The sequence below is a fragment of the Planococcus citri genome, chromosome 5 (assembly GCF_950023065.1).
Source record: "Planococcus citri chromosome 5, ihPlaCitr1.1, whole genome shotgun sequence".
NCBI lineage: Eukaryota > Metazoa > Arthropoda > Insecta > Hemiptera > Pseudococcidae > Planococcus > Planococcus citri.
In genome coordinates, this window is record NC_088681.1 from 8,260,777 (window position 1) to 8,287,524 (window position 26,748).

General features: G+C 33.4%; 2 protein-coding genes across 4 annotated transcripts in view; one reads left to right on the top strand and one right to left on the bottom strand.

Annotated features, from left to right (window-relative positions):
- Gycalpha99B (guanylate cyclase 1 soluble subunit alpha 2) overlaps positions 1–26,748 on the bottom strand; it is a 671,156-nt gene that overhangs the window by 251,840 nt on the left and 392,568 nt on the right. The window lies entirely within an intron of this gene.
- On the top strand, positions 4,316–10,494 carry LOC135849074 (ran GTPase-activating protein 1-like). 2 transcript variants are annotated; one of them, XM_065369232.1, is made up of 9 exons: positions 4,316–4,500; positions 4,637–4,657; positions 5,157–5,309; positions 5,456–5,500; positions 5,691–5,717; positions 5,798–5,824; positions 5,905–5,931; positions 6,962–6,988; positions 10,389–10,494. In XM_065369232.1, exons 3-9 carry the CDS (start codon positions 5,267–5,269, stop codon positions 10,451–10,453), a joined length of 261 nt encoding a protein of 86 aa, XP_065225304.1. In that variant the 5' UTR covers positions 4,316–4,500; positions 4,637–4,657; positions 5,157–5,266; the 3' UTR covers positions 10,454–10,494. The 2 variants fall into 2 exon arrangements, with proteins under 2 accessions (XP_065225304.1, XP_065225302.1); XM_065369230.1 differs by having other exon boundaries at positions 5,183–5,309.

Here is a 26,748-nt window from a genome sequence, read left to right on the forward strand (position 1 = left end):
TTCAAAACTACAAATCGCAGAAATTTTATTCATGAAAAATATGAAAGCTACGTTCATTAGCTATTTTTTGACATATTCACCTCCGCGATTGAGGCACTTTTCCCATCTGTGGATCAGTTTGAGGATAACTCCTCACAGAAAGTCGCCGCCATGCTATTCAACCAATCTGAGACCTCTTTTTTGAGTACATAATTCATCCTCCAAAAACCATCTGCCACTCAAGTAGTTCTTTAGGAAGGTGAAAAAAATGAAAACCTGATGGTGCTAGGTCCGTTAAGTGGGGTGTGTGGAGTAAAACTTCCCATTCAACTTTTCCAATAAAGCAGTTTGTCCTGAAGTGTGTGGTTTTGCGTTGTGTTGTCAAAACACTACTCTTTGCAACATTGTGCGAAGTTTTACCTCACTTACCCAACTCAACGGACCCAGCTCCCAGATTTTCATTTTTTCCATCTCCCTGAAGAACTACTCGAGTGGCAGTTGGTTTTTGGAGGATGAATTACTCAAAAATGAGGTCTCAAATTGGTTGAATAGCATGGCGGTGACTTTCTGTGAGGAGTTATCCTCAAACTGATCCACAGATGGGAAAAGTGCCTCAATCGCGGAGGTGAATACATCAAAAAATAGCTAATGAATGTAGCTTTCATATTTTTCATGAATAAAATATCTGCGATTTGTAGTTTTTGAATAATGGTCTTTGTTACCTTCCTTTTTGTACGACCCTCGTATTAGGGTGGTTCATGTACCAATTTTTTTTGAAATCTTAAAGTCTTACCCCCTAACTTTGTTCCTTTTGATGAAAAAATGACACCATAAAAATTTTGTTGAAAAATAATAATATTTAAAGGTCACACACAAGCGTAGAATGTTGAGAGCTACAAGCACAAGCGACGCGCAAGCACAATACTGACCACAATGGTGCTGCAGAAAACGCAATGAAGCTTGATGGGGTTGATTCTACGCAACTGTACTGAGAGTAGCATCCCCACTACAACTTATTAAGTGATACCAATTTTTTGGGGTTTTTAAAACAACTGTTCCAAAGTATTGGTTATGATTTTTCAGCTGTAGGATTCATTTGAACCCAAATTATGCAATTTAGAAATCAAAAAATTCCATTTTTACTAAGTAATAGCTCTTAAATTGATAATAGTTGATAAAACATCAACTTGAAGTGCTGAATCTTATAAAATATTCATATTTCAACGTAAATTTATCCCATAAATTTTTTCCCTTTGGTTTCCAAGTAGAATAGAATAATAATACAACCTCAAATTCATACTTGTACTTTTTTCTTTACTATTCAAATCTTTCACATGTATTTTCACCTTCAGTGATCTTCTGAATTGAAAAATTGTTGTTGACTCATCATTAATAACATCTTAAAAAGACCACCAAGGACTAGACTTACTTACCATGCATTGTAGAGGGGATAACTTGTTGTAATCTGCTTCGATCCAATGAAGGGACGTAACGCTGCGTTCCCCAGCGCGCAACCCTGGGAAGTTTTTGCTCGACGCACTTATACCTTCTCAACATTTAACTCTCATGCGCGACCTCTATATATTATTTTTTTGACCTGAAATTTTGTGTCAAGTGTTTTCTGACCAAATGGAACACTTCTAGGGGGTAAGCTCAAAAAATTAAAACATAAAATTTTTTATATTGTTCTTTGAACCACCCTACTATGTATATATGTACTACCTACCTATGATTTATTTCTATTTCCTAATAATAATTGATCATTACAAGATAGATTAATTAATGTTGTTGTTGTTTAGCTTTTCAATTATGCGCTAACTTGTAAGATATCTATAGCATTAAAAATACATAATCTGATTCATTGTTACAAAACAGTTTGCAAACCAGTATTTTGTCTTTGCATTGAGCATCTACATACCTACTCATTTTTCAAATTTTTTATCTTTATGTGTCTCCTTCCTCATCATCCATCTCGATTTCAAAAATATATTCAAACTCAACAACCTCGAATTAGGTATCTAGGTAATAAAAATCCACATCTTGGTAGTAAGTAGATACATATTTTCGAAGTTTTTGAATCTTTTTTTTTCAAAAGGAGCAGCTGCAATTAGATAGAAATCTACCAAATATGTAATTTTTGAGAATTGAGAAAATTTTTGTATTTCAATTTTGTAAAATTCTATTTTCAAGAGCAACGAGAATTTTTATGAAAAGTAAAAGTGCAAAAACTTTGAAATGTTTTTTGAAAATTCGCCCCTATGAAAAAAAACTAGTCATCACTACTAAGTACCACTAGTAACTGGTAGTAACCAGTGGTAACTACTCATCATTGAGTGGTGATTAGTGGTAACTACAAGAAACCAGTAGTGATGACTATTCACCACTAACAGGATGAGTTGTGATTAGTAGTTACAACTGGTTACTACTCATCAGAAGGATGCTGATCAGTAGTGATGACTGGTCAGACTAATGGTAACCACTAATCACAACTAAAAATTTTACAGGTCAAAATTAAAAAATCAAATAATTATTAACAGGATGAAGTACGTGTGACTATTTTTATGGAAAGTGGAAACAGCAATTATTTTGCATAGAAATAATAACTCAAACACTCATTTTGGCGTTTTTGCAATACCTGGTTAGCCATATTTAATTTAAATAACTTTAAATTTTGAATAGGGAAATTATTTTCCTTTTTTGGAACATTAAAACCTTTTATTCTTGGACACAATTTCAATACTCAGCACCCCAAAAGCAATCATTCACTTTATTCTTTGAAAATTATGAATTATTTCAATTTGGGCCAATTACAAAAAATCAAAAATAAGGAAAGCTCCTTTGTTTTTTAGGTATAGATGGTGCAATATCCATTAAAATTTCATCTAGAAGTACGAACATACTAAAAACTTGATTATAATATATCCGTAGTTTGTATTTTGTAAAATCATCATACTTGGAATTTTCTAAGTCCAGAGTGCTGAAAAGTGCTGAAAAGTGCATATAAATCCTTAAAACACCTAATCTTTCAACTTCCCCAGTAGCCCAGTAGGTTAGATAGATGACTACGACGCGAGAGGTCCCAGGTTCGAGTCCCACCCCAGGTGGAAATTTTTTTTGGTTTTCAAAATTTTTGGGGGTTGAATTCTTTGACCTAGAAGGGTCTACTATAAGAAACAATGATTGTACTGCCGTAAAATATATGTTTTAATTGATTTTCAGTTCAAAATATGTGCATCCTGCAGCAACTACAACTACCACTACCACTGGTTATTAGTGTAGTGGTAGTGGTAGTGGTGTCGAAAATACCACTGGTACTTTTTACCAGTGGTGATGACTGTTTTTTTTTTTTCGTACGGGCGTCTTGAAATTTCAAACCTCTCAAAGTACTACAATTTGAAAGAAAGTTCAAAATTCAATACCATGTACAACCGGAACAATTTGCAACTGAAATTCTCCATTTTCGGCCATTTTAGAGAACAAGGAAGCCTCACACTTCCGTCAAAAAAAATTGAAAAAATGTCCGGTTGCGTCATTCGTCATGGTTTGATGACCTCAAAATATGAACTGATTTTGAAAAAAAAAACTGGAAGATGCCTCATGCAAAAATCCGCAGATTTGATGTGGATTAATTGAGCCAACATAAAAATTTGATTAAATTTAGTTTTTGTGTATAGCGTCTGAGCGACAGTGCAATGTGCCAATCCCCGATGGAGTCAATGATTGCGAATGCGTTTACAATCTTGTACCTATCAATGGAGTGGAATTTCAACGATCAGTGGGAATAACTTCAATCACAGGAATTACGGTAAGATCTTGTAAATTATACGCGTTTTTGATTTTCGTTTTCATGACATACGAGTATGGTAAGTACAGTGGGTACTGACGCACGATTCGTATTGTTTTAGGGGAACTACGGTGCGTTGATTTAGGTTTATGTATGTTTAAATTTATGAACGGCGAAACTTGCGGTTGGCGTAGGCAGGCAGGTAGGTAGGTAGGTATGTAAATGATGTACCCATGTATTGTATAGGTATATGCGCATACACAGAAAAATGTCGAACCTATGTTTTTCTGGTGATGAATAGTGTTCCTTGAGCAAAAATGTATTCATAGGGTTCTGCTACCACGTTTTATTGACTCGTCGTCACTTCATGATCGTGAAATATTTAATCCAATTTGACACATAATTCACCGAATGACACGGGTAAACTACGATTTGCCTATAACCTTGTTTTTCAGTTTATTTTTCTAGAACGATTTCGACGCCAAACTGATATCGCAAAATCACTATATAAGTAGGTATACAAACCTACAGAGAACAAAAGGAACTGTTCCGACGTTTAGTTGTAATAATCAACGATTTGATTATTACGTATGTACGTGCAACAACCATACGAATCAGAAGCATTACCTATTCAAATCGAAATATAGGTACTAATACATAGCATATACCTATTATATTTTTTTCTCTATCAACGATCTGAAAATCCTAAGCCTATTTCTTCATTTTATTGATCGTAGGTAAGTAGATACTCAACTGCACTAAAATTGACGTTTTTGCTAATACATATTGCAAGATTACCTTCACTTTTTTCCCTACTGAAATGCCCAACTATCAATTATTAATTTCTTAATCGTGTTAATTTGTTAATTTCAGCGTTATAACTTGCTGTTAAACGTAAGTACTTATCTATTCCTTATGTAAAAATTTGGTCAAAAAACCACTCTTGAGGCGTCACCACCAAAATCGACTCAAATGTGGATAGTAACTCGTTGAACAAGTCGAGCATAACACACATCTCGATTTTTAGCTGCCCAACTTCATATTCACGCCTTCTGGAATTATTCCAAATTCTGGAGAAATTGAAAATTTTCTCTGGAAGCTCCAGAATGACTGGAAATGGTGAAATTTGCATTTGGGGAATTAATATCTTCAGTTATAGGACTTATTATTATCGTTTTTACTGATAGTGATTGGAAAAAAAAAACATAAATCGCCAGAAACAGTCAATTTTTTCTTTTTCAAACGTTCGTTCGCCAAATATCGAGATATGAAGTTGGACGTTGGGCAGTTGAAAATTTGGTTATGGGTGTTTTAGACCATGCTCTTTCCAAAAATCGCGATATGCACGTATAGAATAGTACAGATGTATCATCTGCAATACTATTTTGCACAGATATTATTAGCAGTGTTTGGCCGCAGATTTTTCATTCAGCTGCCAGAGCTTCGCCGTTTTACCTCCTGAAAATCAAACCATTTGCACGTTCAAGACGAACATTCGAGAAAATGATGGATAAAAAAATGCTGGAAGTTTTGTTTCTCATTTTAGGTAAGTGCATAATTGACTGTAGATAGGTATATAGTACCTATCGATTATAGGTATATAAATGCGAGTGAATTAGACAAAAAAATAGATAAGTTATAAGGTTACTGCATAATAATGTTATATTTTATTCAATAGAAATTTTTCCACAGGTTTATGTTCCATTACATTTATAAGAGGTCAACCTTACCCTAACGGTAAGCAGTAATCTTTCTCAATCCTTAAAATTTGTGCTCGTATTAAGATAATTTATCAGTTGATAGTAATATTACCTACCATCTAAGTACCTCACATAAAATAGTCGAATAAAACGTTTCCAAAATTCAAAAAAGTAGGTATAGAAATAAAATAAGATTTTATTTTTTCATGTTTATGGTGAATTCGAAGATGGTGAAGTTTCTGACAACGAAGAAGGTAAGAAATTTAAACTTGCTTATTGAAGGTATAGAAACAAAATAAGATTTTATTTTTTCATGTTTATGGTGAATCCGAAGATGATCAAGTTTCTGACAACGAAGAAGGTAAGAAATTTAAACTTGCTTATTGAAGGTATAGAAACAAAATAAGATTTTATTTTTTCATGTTTATGGTGAATCCGAAGATGATCAAGTTTCTGACAACGAAGAAGGTAAGAAATTTAAACTTGCTTATTGAATTTTAACTGGAAAACAACTTCAATAAAATCGCATTGCCATTTTTACTCATAGGCGCCGCTGAGGTCAAATTTCCAGGGAAGGGGGAGGGGCATAAGCCATAAAGGCAGGTTACCAAGAGCATATATACTTAATATATATTTTTTACGCAACATATGATTTGAGTTGGGTACCCAAGTGCCTAATTTTATTCGTTCATTATCATTTGCATTAAGTATAAACAGTGTTTCAAAATTTAAAAAAAATATACCTACATATTCAATTTTGGTGCAAATAAAAACTTGAAAAAAGAACAATTTTCAAAACCAGCGCTCACCCTAAGGAATTTTTGTAGCCGTGCAATGACGAGTTACTTCTAAAAAGTTTATCATTTTGCTTCAAAATTTTGAAATTGTAATGATGATTTTTAAAAAAGTTCAAACTTGAAAAAAAAGGAATCGCACAAAACAATTTCCTACTGCACAACTTTTTTTTTTGAGCTGCACAAAATATCTGGAGCTGCGCGTTAGGGTTTAGGGTAAGCCCTGTTAAAAACTAAAACCTATGTAACAAAAAGGTTTAAAAATAAAAAACAAGGAATACTTGAAGCTACAGTGAAAGTTGATGGTGGGCACTTTTGGCAAATTCATTAAAAATTTCATCACTGCTGGTGTCTTCCATGCAGAAGTCATTTGTACTTAGATGTCACTCAAATATTGCACTAATTTGCATTCTCCTAAAAAACCAGACCATGAGATTTTCATTTTTTTAAGCATGTAAAGATGACGTTGGTGTTTTAAAAAAAATCTCTTTTACAGAAATAAGAATTTTGTTAAGAGGGGGCGATTTTGAGTTTGGGAGTGCCCCCCTTGTTGCGGCTCCAATGTTTTTACTTGACTTGATCAGTGAAGATCTTGAATACCACACAATAAATTATTTCTCTTTAATTGTACATTGACTGAATACCTACATTACCATAGACAACCATTAGAATTACTCACATGTGTTGTTTTGAACATTTTACAGTGGAATATGAAGAAGAATCTGAAATTTGTAAGTAACTGAATTCATTTGTAGAAGATTCAAAGAGTAGATATTCCTAGTTAATAGAGTCAGATGGATGGGTTCTGTCATTCTGTGATAAAAGTGACTAGAGAGCTCTAGCAAAACACTATATTTCTTAAATCTAGGACAGTATTGAATCTCTTGAAAATAACAATGGATCAATTAGATACCTATATAGGTACGGTACATACAGGTACCTATCCTGTTTTATAAATAATACTTATCCTCAATCAGAAAGAATTCAATCCTGCAAATTAGCATTGTATGATTGGAGAGGTTCAATTGAATTTCAAACATGATGTAGGCATTGGAATCCCACAGTATTCTCTTGACCCACCAAGCATGTTTGAGAACTTTCCAGGGGTTTGTATGGGTATCGGGTATGGGTATGGGTACAGAATTTCTCTTAAGAGGATCAGGCACAGGTATTGGGTATGGTATTCCAAATTTTATTTGCATAGCCTATGGGTAAGGGTAAGGATATGGCTTTGGGCACTAGTAAGTATGGGCACAGGCACAGGTGCAGTGCAGGTATTCCAACATTTTTGAATTTTCATCATTTTTTGCTACTTTGGACATAATATCGATGAAAAACCCGAATCTAGTACCTTATGTATCAGGTATTTTGGCTCAAACAAATTTTATTGGGTATGGGTATTCCTTGTTTGATTTTTCTGGATATGGGTTCAGGTACAGAAATTTATGGATTCTGGTTTGGGTATTTGGGTATGGGTACAGGTTTGAAGCCCTGGCACTTTCTATCAAAAATTCAAATTACATCTACTTGTTTACACAAGGCCACTTTTGAGAGGTACAGACTGAAGCCCAACACAATGGCGTTGGTGATGTCATTGTAACAGTTTCAACATCCGTTTAAACTGTTAACTGTTAGTAATCGGTATTGCCAAATGAAACCCAAACCTGTTAGTTGATACAATCAGTTTTTATAAAATGATTATCCTTATCTGTTGTATGAATGCATGAATGGTTGTGCACGCTATGAGCACAGCATGGTGTGTGAGTGGGTGTGAGTCAGTATCCAAAAGCAATACTGATACATACAGTTTCAATTAATGACACACTGATAAGAAAAACCTCTTAATAACAGTATCGTTAACAGTTTTTGGCGATGTTGCTGTAACAGCTAACGCCATCATTCCGGGCTTTAGCAATTAACAAGTTGGACATTTAATTATTTATATAGAAAAATGTACAATACTTTGTCTAAGAGTATGGAACTAACAAATCGCACCTCGGGAGTAATAAGGTCACATCTCAAAAAAAATTGATTTTGATGTTTTTGCATTTTTGGGGTTTGTATAACCCTTCTCAACCAAAAATTACACTTTGAGTTGGGTACATTATCTAGATCTTGTAAAAAACGCAAATGGCCTAACTCAAAATCGCAACAACATTGCAAGTTGTTTGGAGTTATAAGGGTACATCTCAAAAAACTTCACCTTTTTTGAGCAAATTTCGTACATACAAAGTGTTAACAAATAGTTTTGATTGTTTTGAATGTTTGTCAGTTAGAAATAGTCACAAGGAGTGCATTTTTTATTGGTTTGTACCAAATGGAAATTTTTTTAAAAATTGATCACTTTTCAGAAAAATGAATTTGCACATATCATGAAATTTTAGTTTTTTGAGAAAAACTCAAAAACTAAGCACTCTAGAAAAAAACTAACGACATTATGTCGATTGGAAATTCAATTCTCTACAACTTTGTTAACATGAAATTTTTTTTGGACGCTTCCTTTCGCCTCCACATCAACTTTAATGAAAGGTTCTAACTCAAAATGTTTTCCAAACATTGAAATATTTCCTCTTTAAGATTTTATTTTTCAAAGTGTTCTTATGCTAAATGAAGGTAGGATACCAGATCTTTAAAATGAGGTGCTATTCATTCCTCACAATTAATTATAAGTTGATAAAAATAATGAATCAAGTTTTTGAAAAAAAGAAAATCACTCTCCTGTAAAATTTCACTTTTTTGAGATGTGACCTTATTACTCCCAAGGTGCGAAATTTTCATGTCGACAACATGTCGATGTTAATGTGGATGTGAAATTTGACATAGACAAATATGTACATATCAGAGCTCGAACCGGTCCAAATACCAAATATACCCGGTCCCGGGTCAGGTGAAACTGGGACCGAGCACTACCAGGTATCCACTTTAACCAAGTACAATACCATACTTGTATTCGGTTTGATTTTCATCTACCAACTGAGTATCTCAGGTAGTGTATTATGTCATGCATACGAATGGGTGCGGGTGGTACAATGCATTCATTCATTTCTTATCATGCAAGTAACACAAACACCTTTGACAACACACACAATAGCTGATGAGAAGGTGAATACATAGTGTTCTGTTTCGTCAAAGGCCAACCCTGGACAGGATACTACCAGTCCCGGGTTTGTCAATCTTCTTCAAACCAGTAACCACTAACCAGGTATACTTGGTATTTGCTTCACCTGAATACAGTAACGAGTATACCCAGATACTACTCTGTCCCGGTTTGAGCTCTGGTACATACATACCTTCATCCACAATATCAATATCATTCTCTAAATTTGGGAAATCTTTAAAAATTTGGTCGTGGTTGACGTTGATGTAATTGTGGGTAATCAACTTTCACATCAATCATAAACAACTCCAAACTAAGGAAAAATGAATACTTTTATCAATGCCATAACAAATTTGTTTTCCTCTTCTAAACAAATTTTCAAATGTTCAATGTATCTACTGAAATTTTAAATACTAAAACAGAAATTTTGATTCTGAAAAATCATTGTAAGGAATAGATTTTAAACAAAATACAGGGTGTGCAGAAATATCAAGTAAAAAGGTACCCTACCTTACTCTCAAAAACTGTTTTCTGCTGAATTTTTCTGTTGATCACAGTGAATGCTGATAATGACAGCGCTTGATTGCTTATTGGACTGAGGTGATAACATTCCACCAATTATACATATGTGACCCCACCTGACAAAATTGATCATTTCGACAAAAAAAAAGTGTCCAAAATAATGATGTTTAAAATGAATCTTAAGGGTTGAAAGATCAGATTTTTGAAAAAAAAAACACTTTTTGAAATGTTGTCAAAATGGTCGATTTTGTCAGGTGGGGTCACATATGTAGGACCAACTTATACTTTTAACAAAAAAAAAACATTCTTTTGGGTACCTACTTGATATTTCTGCATATCTTGCATCTAAATTTATGCAAATAAGTAGATAAGTAAGGTATGTTTTATCCATACCTGATATATATTTAGAAAATTTATTCGCTGATTCAAAGTAGATATCTTAGTAAGTTTACGCAGTATTGTAAGTCCATCATAATTGAATCCAGCTAAATGAACACTTTCAATGTTTGCAGCGGATAATGAAGGTGATCAAAATTTCGATCCAGGTAAGAAATACGTTATTCTGATACAATTTTAATATGTACCTACCTACTAAGTACCTACTAATTTTTTAAAAACCTAGTTCAACTTGAATCTAATTTTTTCATACATATATTGTATCTACATACATACATACTTAGATAATTTTAAATGTTGACTTGAAATTTCCTATAAATTAAACACTATCTTCCCTTTTAAAGAATGATTTCCCATTAGCCAATTGCTTTGATCTGATAATTTAAAAATATTTTAAAATTCATCTATATTATTTGTAAGTATTTTTAAAACTTCATCTAACATCAGAAAATCCTTTTATTGCAGCTACACGTAAGAGATTGGATAATTTCATAATTATTTCTAGCACTGTTCCTAAAGCTTCCCACCAATAAAATACTCAGTCTTGAAATATGTATTTATGGAACTGGGGAAAATTTGGTTTTATCAGCTTCAGGAATTGAAAACTTCCAGTGCACACTTTGAAGTTGAACAGGTACCTATATACATTACAATTGTTATCAAAATTACAGTTTTTTGCTATTTTTTTTCAGATGTATTCAACTCTTGGGATTTTAATGGTAATAAGTACAAATTAATTAATGAGAATGCAATTTAAAGAGAGATTGATGTTAGAATGGTTGCGTAAAAGACGTTTTTAAAATTTATTGCTTTTATATTATTTTGAACCTATAGTTTTTTCTTCAATTTAAAATATCTACAGTTAAATCCAGTAATGGAAAAAGATCCTCTCTTCGTTGAGGATCAAAGACATTCATTCAACTTCTTCAAGCTTTTACAAAGAGAAGATATTCTTCCATCACAGGATTTATATTTGTGTTTACAATTGAAGAAAAAACTGCTTACCTATGTACTTAAAAGCATTAAATTTTGAATGTGTAGCTGGCTATTTCTCAGTTCTGTTTTACACTGCACTAAAATAAATCCAAATCCGAAATCGTTGATAAGATTTTTTCCAAAATTTAAAATTCAAATATTCCAAATTTGAAAACGGACATGGAGTTTTTTGCAGGGCTGTTTGACACACAACATAAACATTCAGTCATGAAACATAACATTCAATTTTGTTTCGATTTTGTTCTTTGAACCAAACACTTTTGTTATCCCATTTTATTGTTCTGTTCTATCAAAGTTGTATAGTTGTGTTTCTTGTCCTGTCGTTTTGTTCCAGCCAAAAATGCAAAAAAATGAGAAAAGTGGACATGTTCTGATTGATTTGAGTATACCTTCTCTCTACGTTCTCCATTCTGAATAATTCCAGAAGTTTTCATTTTTTATTAACAAATGCAGAAAAAAAACTCTAGATGGACGAGACTCGTTAAAATTTGGTCAAAATTTACAAAAAAACATGCCATAAAAAGACGAATCAGTCTCAAACTTGGCATTGGTACTCCAGATAGCACTAGTATCAAAGTGTTGACAACCTTAAAAGACAATGATCCTGAGCAATTTTAATAGGGTTTCCCCATTTTAGAAAAAACCCTAGAAAAAAATGCAAAATTTCAGATTTTATTGAAATTTTGTCACTTATTGATGTTTGTTCAAGTTGATTTTCATGGCGCTTAGTCTTTTAATATGGTTCGATCATTTTTTTTGTTCAATAATTAATTTTAAATCTTAATTTCATGCTTTGATATCATTTTAACACGTTTCCACACTTTTTCATCCAATTTTTGTTAAATTTCGCTGAAATTCGTGATATTCTCCTACTTTTGAAGTTTAGTAAATTCCATAAACTGAATGAAATGCTCTTTTCTATTCTAATAAGCAATAAAATTTGCATGTAAAAAGGTACCTACAAACATTCTGTCCCATCCCACCACATTTCATTCCATGAGATAGCCAAATTACTCTATGCGTAATTCTAATCAGCGAGACTAACTGTACATCTAGGAAAATATGATTACAAAGCTAAGTATGCAACCATTTTTACATCACTTTCTTTTTAAACTGTGTTGTTTGCCACACAAGATTGAAAATCACAGCAAATTTTTCTACATTAGAGGCACAACGACAGAATGATGATGATGACAATGGTGGTGTAGCTGATGATGATAATGGCACTGATGACGATGACGATGACAATGGTGGTGTAGCTGATGATGATGATGATGATGATGATGGTGGTGTAGTTGATGATGATGATGATGATGATGAGTGATATGTAATATGTATTTAAGATTAGAGTGGTGGCTATCAGCTATTCAACTCTTTCATGTTCTTTGTAAATTGTTGTTAAATTTTACTCTATAATATACTATGTTACTGGAAATTTTGTTTTTTCAATATTTTAAAACAGGTTATGAGGGCCCTAAGCCCATTTGCGCATGGCCACTGTCTTAAACACAATTAATGAGATTTCCATTAAGTGGGGAAATACTAAAGTAGCACAATTAAGCAAACTTTACGAAAGTTACCTACTTAAAAATTCGAAGTTGAAAATAACTGATAATTTGAGTATATAATATCTTGATTTTTGCTTAATATCAAAAAACATGAAAACTCGTTATGAAAAAGTCTACTCAAGTATGTACATATGACAGGACGTATCAAGTGTGTAAAATACTACTTGTAGGTATAGGTACTTCAACACCCACTTTTCCTTCAAATGTGAAGTAAAATTGATGAGAATGAGTCAATTTCAATTCAAGGTGTCTACCAGGTCATTAAAGTCATCCTTCTGGTCAAAAATTAAACGCAATCACTAAAAAATAATGAACAATTATTCTCAAAATTGAATGGGTGCCTGAGAAAAGATGTAAGAAAATATTGGAACATGATATGTCATTTTCTTCTTTTTTGAGGTTCTGCGTTGATAAAACCGTCAAAAATGACAATAACTGTGTTTTTTTTCCTTCAAAAACTGTCAGGGAGGTTGAGGTGAGTGGGAGGCAAGGGGACTGTCTTCATCTTCAATGCTGAAAATTTGAGTAACACGTTGGGAAAACCAGCCTTGAGTGGGAAAAATAGTAATTTTTTGATGAATTGCAGATCCAATCCTGGTTGGTGAACTAGACAAATTATATTTGAAAAAATTTAATCCAAATTGGAAAACTTCATCTCCCACCAGTTGAAGTTGCAAAATTTACACCCCGTAAATCAACCTATGGAGATTCATTTTCAATTTTTTGTGGAAATTGAATAACATATTTTTGAAAGTTTGTAGTTTTTCTTTGTCTGAATTGCTGCATCAAGAGCATAAGCTGCTCTCAACTTTTAAAAACTTTCAAAGGTTGAAAAATGTATCTACTCCTTCCATTCATTCTTCCATCCACTCTTTCATTCATTCTTTTATTCATTCTTCCATTCATTCTTTCATTTATTATTTCGTCCATTCTTCCATTCTTCCATTCATCCATTGATCCATTCATTGAAGCATTAAAAATTGTACTGAAATGGATTGACTTTTTCAAAATTTGCAAGCATAGACACAATGGGAAAACATAATTTTTCAAAAACTGTTTAATAGTATATTATGCAACTAGGGAGATAATGTGATCTTCAACGAATTTTGAGGTTTATTTCCCGAGCGAAGCGAGGGAAGTAACTCAAAATGGTTGAAAATCACATTATCTCCCCAGTTCCATAAAATATTTTACGTTTTTTAGGGAGAGAATCGCTAATTTGTCCGCCGAGCGATTAGCGAGCGGGAGATAATGTAGTAGATTATCTCCCTAGAAACGTAAAAATTGTATTTGAACTTTCAAACATCTTTCATTGGAACCTGAAATGAATACTGAACTGGAGAGAATACTGAACTGAATACTGAACTGAACTGAATGCTGTACTGAAGTGAATTTTATTTCATCTAATTTAATTTTTTTATTCATTCATTCATTCATTCATTCATTCCATCTTTTTGTCTGTACATCTTTTTGTTGTTTCATCGTTTCGTCTTTTCATCTTTTTGTCTTTTCATCTTTATGTCTTTTTGTTGTTTCATCGTCTTGTCTGTACAGGGTAATTCTCAAAAAAAGTTTAAATTTCAGTACTAAAATTTTTCGAAAATGAAAACCTTTTTTTGAATTTTTTTCAAAAGGGACTTAATCTAGGCATACCCAGGACCCCAAAAATGACTTCAGGCCCAAGTCAACTTCAATAGGGGCGGGGGAAGGGGCTTTAAAAAAATTGGTGTCACATGTTGAAAAAAAAGGCAGTTCACTACTTTTGGGTAGGTATAGGTATAACTGGAGCAGTAATTAGTAGCTTTAGCTCACAAAAAGTTCATCAAGTAGGTACCAGGTTCATTTTAATGGGAGTATTCAAACATGATAAGGTAGGTACTTTCCTTCGCCGTGGACAAAAAAATCATGATAGCCACGACGAAATACCAAACTGTACTATCCACGACGTAAGAAAAAAAGAACTAAAATTTGGTTTCCCGGTAATAGAATCAATAATTTTTCAATTTTCGAAGGTGTGGTCATCAAGTACTTACTATTTGAATATTTTCCTTTTTTTCAAGAAAAAAAAATGTCTCTTTTAAACGTGAGAATGATAAGCCACGGCGATGGATCCGAAAAAAGGAAATCAGTACAATTTTCACAGATTACAATTTTCAGACTGGTTAATTGCATTTGCTTGATGGATTTGAAATGGGCGCAGCACTACTATCACTAAAACCGTACAGTGTACCCATTTCACCTTTAAAAATATCGAATAGGAGAGCCAGAAAAAATTAACAAACATTGGCCACAGCGATGGACCAAAAACTGGTTACATCACTTTATAACCTCGGTTTCAGGGTATAAGTATCATTCCAAAAATTTATATCAGTTCTGTCATTTACTCTCATATCATATAATAATATGTACCACTTTTTTTTTTCAAAAAAAGTGATAGTGTAATTCATTTTTGAAGATGAAGTTGAAAAATTCCACGACGATGGAGTTTTCAGGGTTTGGGGGGACTTGACCCATAGTGGAGGGGGGGTTGGGGGCCGTTAAACTATATGCACGTGATGCCCGAGTTGGTACAATACCACTGAAAAAAATTTCAATTGTCAATAGTATTCAAGTAAACCACCAGTTACATGATTTTTAAACTTTTTTTGAGAATTACCCTACATCTTTTCATCTTTTCATCTTTTTGTCTTTATGTCTTTTTGTTGTTTTGTCGTTTTGTCTGTACATCTTTTCATCTTTTTGTCTTTCTGTCGTTTTGTTGTTTCATCATTTTGTCTTTTTGTCTTTTCACGATTTTACACATCACTGATAAGGTTTGGAGGGTTCGTTCAGTTCGTTGAGTTCTGATTGAACATCGGTCGGTTTTGTGCATCTTTTGTGGTGCACTTTTACTGCAGTCGGATGCAAATTTTTTAATTCAGGGCATCCCATAAACAGAAGATTTTTTTTGGATGGACATACACAGATTTGGCATTAAGGTAACGTTTTAGTCTATTCATCTTTTTGTCTTTTTGTTGGTTCGTCGTTTCATCTTTTTGTCTTTTCGTCTTTTTGTCTTTTTGTTGTTTCGTCGTTTCATCTTTTTGTCTTTTCGTCTTTTTGTTGTTTCGTCGTTTCGTCTTTTCATCTTTTTGTCTTTTCGTCTTTTTGTTGTTTCATCATTTTCATCTTTTCCCTCATTTTAAAACTTAACAACCCTACCCACCATCTCATTCGTGATTGATAATGGTCGCTACGATGACCAAAACGCGTCTCACTTTAATGTTTTTGTAATTTTTAATATTTTTTTTGTGAATAAAAGTATTTGTGCTGTAAAAGGTGTACTTAATTGATTATAAAATGTGCGAAAAAGGAGAAAACCACTACATTCAAAAAAACCCTACCCACCCCCTAAAAAAATTAGCTTAGAAATCCATTCTTCGCCCTTCTCACCTTTCAAATTATCAATAAATAACTGCACCATCAGTGAAAGGTAAAATAATTTTATTCAAAGTTACCTCCCTTGGCAGAGATTAATTTAAAAAAAAAAAAAAAACACTTCCACGTGCATCTTTCAAATTTCCTTTCAATTCATCACCATAACTCTACTCTGATCTGCCACTACACTTCTTGAGTAAAAATAAAAATATTTCAGAGATGTTCGCATCGTACCTATTGTTCGCTAAATTAAACCTTTCCGTGATAATTATTACATTCCACGAATAAAAATTGTCGAGTAATTCGAAACGTGGACGACTCGTGGCACCACAGCATTACAAGGTCCAGCTCGGTACATCCGATTAGAAAGGATAAAAGCGGACAATCCGTCTAAATCCGCCGGCGTTATAACTTTTTTTCAAAAAAAATCGTAATCATACAGGCACAGGAGAAATACACGTGTCGCTATCACGTACGAATACGTATATAGGGGGAAAAAAAAAATCATCATTTTTAGCAAGGCCGTCGAGGATTACGCGAAATATGCCTCGCAAATCGCGTACAATACCACGATTTATACATATCAGTACCCTACTGCGGAGGGAAAAGGCATCTAACCAATTTTCTCGTTTAATTTACCATCAATGGATTCTGCGCCAGGAGGGGCTCCGGGGTAAAAAAAATCCATCCGAAACGAACGAACGAACGCAAAAAAAATGTACCTACAGAATACAATATATGTATTTCAAATTGGTGAGATTTGATTCACGCTGCGTCGTCAGCATTATACCGACGAGTTGGTCTAAACTGGCACATGGCTGATGGCGATGGCGGAGGGTGATTTCCAATATTCGTGCGATAAAAGGATTTAAAAAACCAAATCCGTCGAGCCATCGCCATCGTCAACCGGATCAGCTCGGTATAAAAACGACAGTTTCGCGATTATTTAACCAAAAAAAAAAAAGTAAAAGCATAGAGAGAGAAAGAGAGAGATAAAAATTGAGCAATATAGGTCATCGCCTCCTCTAACTGTATAGAGGGGATTTTGTTCGATGGCGAGGCGATTTTTAAACTAAAAGAATGGCTACCGGTAAGCCGATTATTTTTCAAATCGCCGCATCGATATGGAAATAGCTACCTACATTATATCCCCAGTTCTCTCGTTACCAAATATGCAAAAAAAAAAAAAAAAAAGACAAAATCTTGAGCAAACACAACGACCACACTTTGACTCGTACAGCCATCGTCATCGTTCATCGTGGAAAAAAAAGCAGGCCAACTTACTATAAAGCTTCGGAAACTATTTAGTTATTAAAATAAACCGCGAAATAAAAATTTTAAAGGCGAAATGCATAGCGACTAGCGAGAGAGCGAAGCAAGTTCAAGTATTATACAAGAATAAAACGGAAGGATCTTTGCGGATTATAAATTATTTTCGGGCTCGGCTTAATGACGTTCACTTAAAAGTGAGAAGAGCAGAATTGCGTTTAACCTTTTATTATTCACAGCTCGCTATCAGCTAAATCGTTTATGGCTTTTCGAGTATAATTCGGATGCACTTAATGCTTATCGGAAGCGTAGTAAGCTTTTATCTTGTTTCATGAATGACGATGACGATGGCTCGACGCTCGCACCACCTAATTCACACCATTTCTATCCGCCAAGCTCTTTCATTTACAATACACGAAAAGCAATAACTGCGAGCTATACGAATTAATGATTTTTTCATCCACCCGAGCCTCCCCCCATCACGACTGAGCTGCGGGGGTTCTATGGCGGTATATACTACACCTAACTAAACGTTCTCATTTCAAAGTCTCGCGTTTCCGTCCATCGACCTACTAATAATACGGAAAAATCATCCCAATCGTGTATTATCCGACCCCTCTCGGTCCTCCTACGCGTTCACTATACGTAGGTACTTCGTCAATTCTCTTCTATTTCATTGACTGCTCTCTCATTCGTTTACATATAATTTGCTTGTCATGACGGTGTGAAATTTAAATCGAACTTTGAACTTTTACATACACGCGCAGATTTGTAGAATACCCTCCAGGTTCATATGTATATTGTTTTAAAACCACGAAGGATGCAATGATTATTCAAAGTTTGACGATAGGTGATCAATGAACACCTTTTCCAATTTTCAAAACAAGTTTGGATCTGTTTTCAACCTGGAATTCTTATCTAAAAAAAATGTATGGGGGTATTCTCGAAAAAAGTTATTGAAAAAATCCACTTATCCGTTCATTCATTGCAAGAATATTGTTTCATGTCATCGATTAACAAAGACGAAATTTCTTCATAAATGATTAAAAAGAAACTTACCCACATAAGTATTCTTATACATCTTTGAGCATAATAGATTTGTACTCACCTAAAACAATGAAAAATAAAATCATGGATTAGTTGTATTATTGAAAACAATCATATCATCACACTAAATTTATACACGAATCAGCACATTTGCGGAAGTCGAATGAGAGATTGATCAATCACGTATTGCATATTGCATATAAAATGGAAGACTGCAATATTCAACGTGGTTTTCATAGGTTGGTACCAGTGGCTTGAAAAAAGTGCCAGTAGTTTGGAAAAATATTAGTTAGATATTTGAAAGAAATACAATTGGTTTATAGAAGTACCACGTCGAGTTTTGAAAAAAAAAAATGCAAGCGATTGCAAAAAAAAACCATCAGTGGTTTGAATAAAGTACTAGTGGTTAAAAAAAGTATCAGTATTTTAAAGAAAGTACCAGTGATTTGAAAAAAGTAGCAACGGTTTGAAAAAGTATCACTCGTTTTGAAAAAACCTACCAGGCAGTGGTTTAAAAAAAAAGGAACAATGGTTCCAAGAAAATTAAAAATTCTTGAAAAAAAAAACACCAAAGGTTTGACGAACTTGAAAGCGGTTTTGGAAAAGAGCCAGTAAGTAATTTGAAAAAAGTTCCAGTGGTTTAAAAATCACCAATGGTTTTGAAAAAAAAAACAAGAAACAAACAAACATCAGTGGTTTGAAAAAACCCGACAATACATTGAAAAAACTCACCAGAATTTTGAAAAGTCTCGTTCTTGCCAAGATTGTCCAAAAACAATCTGTTCATTGGCTCAAAATCGTAAAAAAAATTCCACTCTTGGTCAAAATTGTCAGAGAGCGCCATTTTTTTGAAAAGTTGTCAGAACGTGTCATTTTAGGAGGGAGGGGGAAGGGATGTCAAAAAAGGTTAACATTTTGTAAACATTGTCAAAACGGGACCATTGTAGTCAATATTTTCAAAATGTGACAAATTTTTTGGTAAAAATTGTCAAAATGTGTCAGTTTTTGTCAAAATGTGTAAACTTTTGTCAATATGAGTGTCAATTCCTGTAAAAAAGTGTCAACTTTTGTAAAAATTGTAAAAATGTGTCAATTTCAGGCAAAACTCTCAAACGTGTGTCAATGTTAGTCAAAGTTGTAAAAATGTGTCATTTTTTGGTCAAAGTGTGTTCATTTTTGTCAAAAATGTCAAAAAGATATAATTGTCAGAATCGTGTCAATTTTAGTGAAAATTGTCAAAATTGTCAAAATGTTCCAATTTTAGTCAAAATTATCTACCAAAAGCAAAAAGTGTCAATTTGAGTCAGTATGAGTCAATTATTAATTTTGGTCAAACTGTGTCATTTTTTGGTCAAACGGTGTCCATTTTTGTCAAAAATGTCAACTTGGTCAAAACTGTCAAAAGCGTGCCAATTTTAGTCAAAATTTTCAAAATGTGCAATTTTGACCAAAATTGCCAAAATGTGTCGATTTGAGTCAATATGAGTTGATTATTGTAAAAGTGTGTCAATTTTTGTCAAAATGTGGCCATTTTTGTCAAAACTGTGAAATTGTGTCCTTTAGTCAGATTTGTCAAAATATGTCAATTGTAGTCAAAATTTTCAAAATGTGTCATATTTAGTCAAAATTTTCAAAATGTGTCAACATTAGTCAAAATAGCGAAAATGTGTCAATTATTGTAAAATTATGTCAATTTTTTGTCAAATTGTGGTCATTTTGGTCAAAACTGTCAAACCAATGTTAGTCAGAATTGTCAAAATGTGTCAATTGTAGTCAAAATGGTCAAAATGTGCTAATTTTGGTCAAAATGTTGCAATTTGAGTCAAAATGAGTCAATTTGAGTCAAAATGTGTCAATTTGAGTCAAAATGTGTCAATTTGAGTCAAAATGTGTTAATTTGCATCAAAATGAATCAAAATATTGTAAAAGTGTGCAATTTTTGTCAAAATGTGACCATTTTTGTCAAAATTGTCAAGCTGTGTCAGTGTTAGTCAAAATTGTCAAAACTTGTCAATTTTTAGTCAAAATTACCAAAATGTGTCAATTGCAGTCAAAATTGTCAAAATGTGTCAATTTCAGTCAATTGCAAAAATGTTTCACTTTGAGTCTAAACGAGTCAATTATTGTCAAAGTGTGTCAATTTTTGTCAAAACTGTCAAATGGTGTCAATGTTAGTCAAAATTGTCAAAACGTGAAATTTTAGTCAAAATTTTCAAAATGTGTCAATGTATACTTGTCAAACTTGTCAAAATGGGTCAATTGTAGTCAAAATTGTCAAAATGTGCCAATTTTAGTCAATTGTAAAAATGTGTCACTTTGAGTCTGAATGAGGCAATTATTGTCAAAGTGTGTCAATTTTTGTCATAACTGTCAAATAGTGTCAATGTTAGTCAAAATTGTCAAAACGTGTCAATGTTGGTCAAAATTGTCAAAACGTGAAATTTTAGTAAACATTTTCAAAATGTGGCAATGTATACTTGGTCAAATTTGTCAAAATTGGTCAATTGTAGTCAAAATTGTCAAAATGTGCCGATTTTAGTCAAAGTTGCAAAATAATGTGTCAATTTGAGGTAAGTCAAAATAAGTCAATTATAGTCAAAGTGTGTTAATTTTGGTAAAAATGAGTCATTTTTTGACAAAATGTGTCATTTTTTGACATAATGTGTCATTTTTTTGACAAAATGTGTCATTTCTTGACAAAATGTGTCATTTTTTGACAACATGTGTCATTTTTTGACAAAACGTGTCATTTTCTGACAAAACGTGTCATTTTTTGACAAAACGTGTCATTTTTTTTGACAAAATGTGTCATTTTTTGACAAAATGTGTCAGTTTTTGACAAAATGTGTCAATATTTTGTCAAAATTGTCCATGAAGAGGGCCATTCTTTCCAAAATTGTTACAAAATTTCCGTTTTTTGTCAAAATTATCAAAGAAATACCAGAGTCAATTTTTGGTAAAATTATCAAAAAGGGCCGTTTCAGCCTAAATTGTGAAACAGACCTGTTCTCGCGAAAAATTTCCCAAAAAAATTCCAGTTTTACTTATGTCAAAATTGTCAGGAGCCATTTTTCAAAAGAACTTTTTTTATTCATTTCAAGAAGTTGGATCAAAAATGTTAGCCAGAAGACGTCTCACATTTCACAAAAATTACCTGCCAGCTCTCGATTTTCAGAATAGGCACATTTCAGAAAAATCAAGTACTGCTCAGGTCATCTCTACTTGGGAAAGACTTGTTCGAAGGCTGGTTGGGAGTTGGGTGATTGAATCCAATTAGAATTGATTTTCAGTGAAATCGACTTAAAAAGTTTGTATTTTAATTTTTCAATAAACGACAACATGAAATTACCAATTTTCTATTGAGCAGATTATGAGTTTTCGGTTGGGGGGGGGAGGGGATATCAATGATTTATAAATTAATGTTTGTAAGTATGTACTTGCACAAAACCCTTAGAAGGTCCTGGAAAATGACTCGTCTAAGAACCCGTCTGACTTTTTTCAAGAGTTGTCCCAAAGAGAATCTCTATACTACATAATTTATTTGTTAAAATCAGATGATTAAATGACCGAGAAGTTCCCTCGTGATCAGACACTGACAGAAAAAAATACAATGATTAAATTCATAATAATTTTCCAGGATTCCAAAAAATTTATTTCAAAACCTAAATAGCTAGATAGGTACTTTTTTTCAAAAACAATTAAATTCGATTTCACGCACGTTCGTCATCGTTCATTAATACAATCTGAAGTTCACGCTATCTAAACCTCGAGGTCATATTCAAAATACCCACGTTGAAGTCGAGAAGAGATAAACGAATTAAAATTATTCTAATTAGCCCAGGCTTCACAACAGTATATATCGTCCACAACAATATTGAACATCAGGAGCAAAAAATACACACACAACGGCCAAAAAAGATCGGTTACAGCCTTTGAAGCGAGCTTCCATGCAGTGACCGTTCAAAGGTCAACAATACATTGACGATACGGAGTATATAAACCATATAGACGTAGCCGACGAGTTTGGGAGTTTCTCTCGACTCGAATATGGTATCGCGTATCGTATACGCACACAGCACACATACATATTACGTCAACATACCGGTGATTGATGCTTTTACTTATGCGGGCAACGCGAGTAGAGCTATTTTCCGTTTGTTTATATCGCATCAATTACCGAGCCGCAATCGAAATAAAGGTCAGGACGGTGGTCGGGTCTCAGCATTTTGCAGTCCCTCGCTCGCTCTTCGCCTTCTATAAACTCGATTCCATCTTTGCCAATCTATTCGGCGAGGTTTTCTTTATTTTTCTCTCTCTGTGCTTCGCTTTCTTTTATGTTGCTAAAATGTTACCTATAACGTGAGCGTGAGCTGCTGCTGTTCAAAAAATACCTACTCTGGTGTGGTCTCTTATCGTCTGCACCGAAAAGGTGTTCTCATTTTACTCTTATAGACTTCTTCCTCTATTTCTTTTTCTTGCTGGACGTGAGAAGCTTATTCCATATACGTTTGAAAGGTGATGAATGATCATCAACAAATCACCTGATGCTTTCAACGTACCTACCTCTACCTACCTGACGCTTTTTTTCTTCGCTTTAGTGCGTATACGTATAAATTCGAAGCAACTTACCTACCTACTTTATTTTTAATTCATCGATAACGATTTTTTCCCAGTCTTTTTTGAAAACATGTGCCAAATAAGAAAGAGAACATGAGGCGAAGTAAACAGCCTGATGGCCTGTTTGGTGAATTTATTTTTCATTTCAAAATAAAAATGAAATTAGGTATGTGAAAATCTACTCCCTTCCCCCTCCAAAAAATTCAAATTATCAAGAGGCGAGGTAGGTAGTTGATTATTCTAATAAAAAAATTGAAAGATTATGTAATTGAACACGAAACTGAAAATTGTAGATTTTTCGAAATTTAAGTAAGTACCTATTTTTGAAATTTTTTATACACAGACCAACGAACTCACAAAAAAATTCAACTCGATCGATTCTCCAGGAATTGAGTGAAAATTGTGCAGTAGAATTCGAATTTTCTAAAAATTCTCACAACCAATGAAAGTACTAATTATATTACAATTGACACACTTCAAGTAAGATTTTCATATTTTTCATCTGACTTCATAAAATCGACACCACAAATACTCGTACCTATGATTTAAATGCTTCATAATAGCACAGAGTTTGAAAAATAAACAACAACACACATTGACCCAATTTAAAAGCAGTTATATTAAAAAATAAATGAATTTAAAAAAACTAAAAACTATTTGAATTCATCACATAAAAAAAAAAATTGAAAATACAAAACAAAACAGTTTAAAAAACATACAAACAACGAATCATCCAATTCCAAACCACGATTACTCATTTTTTCCACATCAGATCCCTTATTTAGCACGACATTTTTGTTCTCTGATAGTTTGTTGATCTTTGGGCTTGGATGGATCCCACACGTCACATACCAAACCATCACAGCATTTTCCTTGTGAGTTAGAACTATCGCAAATGTCACCAACTCCTCCACAAGCAAGACGACATTTCTTTTCTCGTACAGTCTGTTGAGTTTTCGATGGATCCCACACGTCACATATCATTCCTTCGCAGCATTTACCTTCTGGATTTGAATCCGAGCAAATTTGGTTCACATGGCTACAAGGTTTACGACATTTTTGTTCCCTGATCAATTGCACTTCCCTGGTCGGATCAAAGACGTCGCATTTAAGTCCCGAGCAACATTTTCCTCCAGGTGAAGACTCGATACAAAAGCTGCCATCTTGACGACACTGAGAATCGGTTTGAGATTGAGTAGCATGGGTCGACACAGCAATGAAGATCACCGCAGAAATCACCAAGACTGGTTTGAAACAATTCATCGTCAACGTTTACGGATCACGAGCGAGCAAAAAAGGAATAAGTAATGAATATTTCGCGAGAGTTAACAATCCACACCTAACTGCGTATAAAATGCAAATATCAGTGATTTTCTTATTTTTTCAGCTAATATATATCGAAAATTTTCACCACTATTTTGATAATTTCACGTGACCTTTTGCACGAGTCAAAATAAACATTAAGAAATTGAACATCTTCGAAGCAATTAACAATGATAAAAAACCGGTTAAAAAGTGTCTTTATCGCCATTATACGATTAGGTAGTTATATCTCTTCGTAATTCCGCTTATCGTGTTTGCATTTACCTTCAGCTCATGTTGAAATTTGGGAAGTTAATTCGCGGGTTAATTATTCGTAACAATATTTTCAGCGATATGAATTTTTTTTATCAGCCAGCGATGCGTCCAATAACAATCGATAATCACCAAACTTGCATCAATTATGTGTGAAAAATAGTCTTAATTACCTGCTCTCGGAACATGGGAGCCAAGGCAGGGCGAGGGGGAGGGTTCAGGGTGAATATTGCTTTGAAATTTTGCATTTTATCGATCACAATAGCTCAAACCCCTCGAAACTGGGCGTAAAAATCCTGGCAATTATACACGCCCAGTATAAAAAAATGTCAAAAAAAAAAATAGCTAAGTCGTTTCTTTTCAAGAATTTTTCTCTATGAAATACATAATATGTATTAAAGTAAGTATTCTGATCGTATTTGAAATACAAATATTCTGCTTTAGAATTTTGGGAATATTTTCGCATCGCAGTCACTTTATTGACCACCTAAACGAATGGAATACTTAACACAGAAATCAAACCGCCGAAAAAATAATTTCAGATGAAGCAAAAAACAGATCCATGATTTGAAATTTTCTTGCAGATGATGACTATAATACCCCATTTTTTAATTTTTGGTGAGCTTTTGAGAATTTAGGGCAAAAAAAGTGATCAGAAAATGATCAAGTAAGTGTTACAACTTACCAACTTGTTTAATCGTAAAATATTTTTATATCTGTACATTAAAAAAAAAAAACAAACAAACGAACAAAAACAAAAATAGCCTGTATGAATAATTTTTTTATTTCAACTCACAACCCAACTCAAAAATTATACTCACGCAGTTTTTTCGGCATTCTAGGGTCTCTTGTGAGCTCTAAATTTTCTCTCATAATTCCAAATTCTTCTGGGCATTGAAAGAAAGAGTGAATGATGTCATCATAATTAAACAAATATGTAGGTACTCTAGACGTCAAAGGTGAATGTATTTACTTACTTATTTGTACGATCAAAAAATGCATAAAAACAAGAAAATAAATACAAAATTGTCAAACAGTCCTATACTAAGATTTCTCCCAAAGCTATGTTGTTGTCCAAATTTTCAAAGTGTCAATTTTTGGGAAAACATGTCAAAAAGCGCCAATTTTCGGGAAAATAGTCAAACAGTCAAAAAGTGTGATCATTCTGTAAAAAATTCTCAAAAATTGCCCATTTTTAGTAAAATTATCAAAAATGGCCATTTTTGCCTAATAATTGTGTTCTGGCCCAAATTGTTTAAAAAAATTCTGTTTTTGCCAAAATTGTCAAAAAATTTCCGTTCTTGGTCAAAATTGTCAAAGAGTAGGGTAGATACCAATTTTTGGGAAAATTGTCAAAAAGCGTCAAATTAGGCAAAAATACCTAGTCAAGAAGTGTAAAAGTGTCAATTTTTGTCAAGTGTCGAAAATTGTCAAACGATATGTTCTTGCCAATATTGTCGAAAAATTTCTATTTTTTTTTGTCAAAATTGTCATGATGTGTCAATTTTTGACAAAATTGTAAAATTGTGTCAATTGAAAAAAAAAAAATGTCAAAAAGCGTAAATTTTTCAATAAATAGTCAAGAAGTTGAATAGTGGCCATTTTTGTCACAACTGCCCATTTTTGGTAAAACTGTCAAAAAACCATTTCTGCCAAAATTACTTATCAAACATTTCTGTTCTTGCAAATTATATTATCGAAAAACTTCCATTGTTTGTCAAAATTGTCATACACTGCCAATTTTTGCAAAAATTGTGAAAATGTGTCACTTCGCGGGGGGGGGGGGAGGGAATGTCAGAAAGCGTCAATTTTTGGAAAAAAAGTCAAGAAATTGAAAAGGTCAATTTTTGTCAAGTGTGAAAAATTGTCAAACGTTCTTGTTCTTGCCAATATTGCTGAAAAATTATCATTTTTTTCAAAATTGTCATGGCGTGTCAATTTTTGGAAAAATTGTAAAAATGCGTCACTTTATAAAAAAAATTGTCAA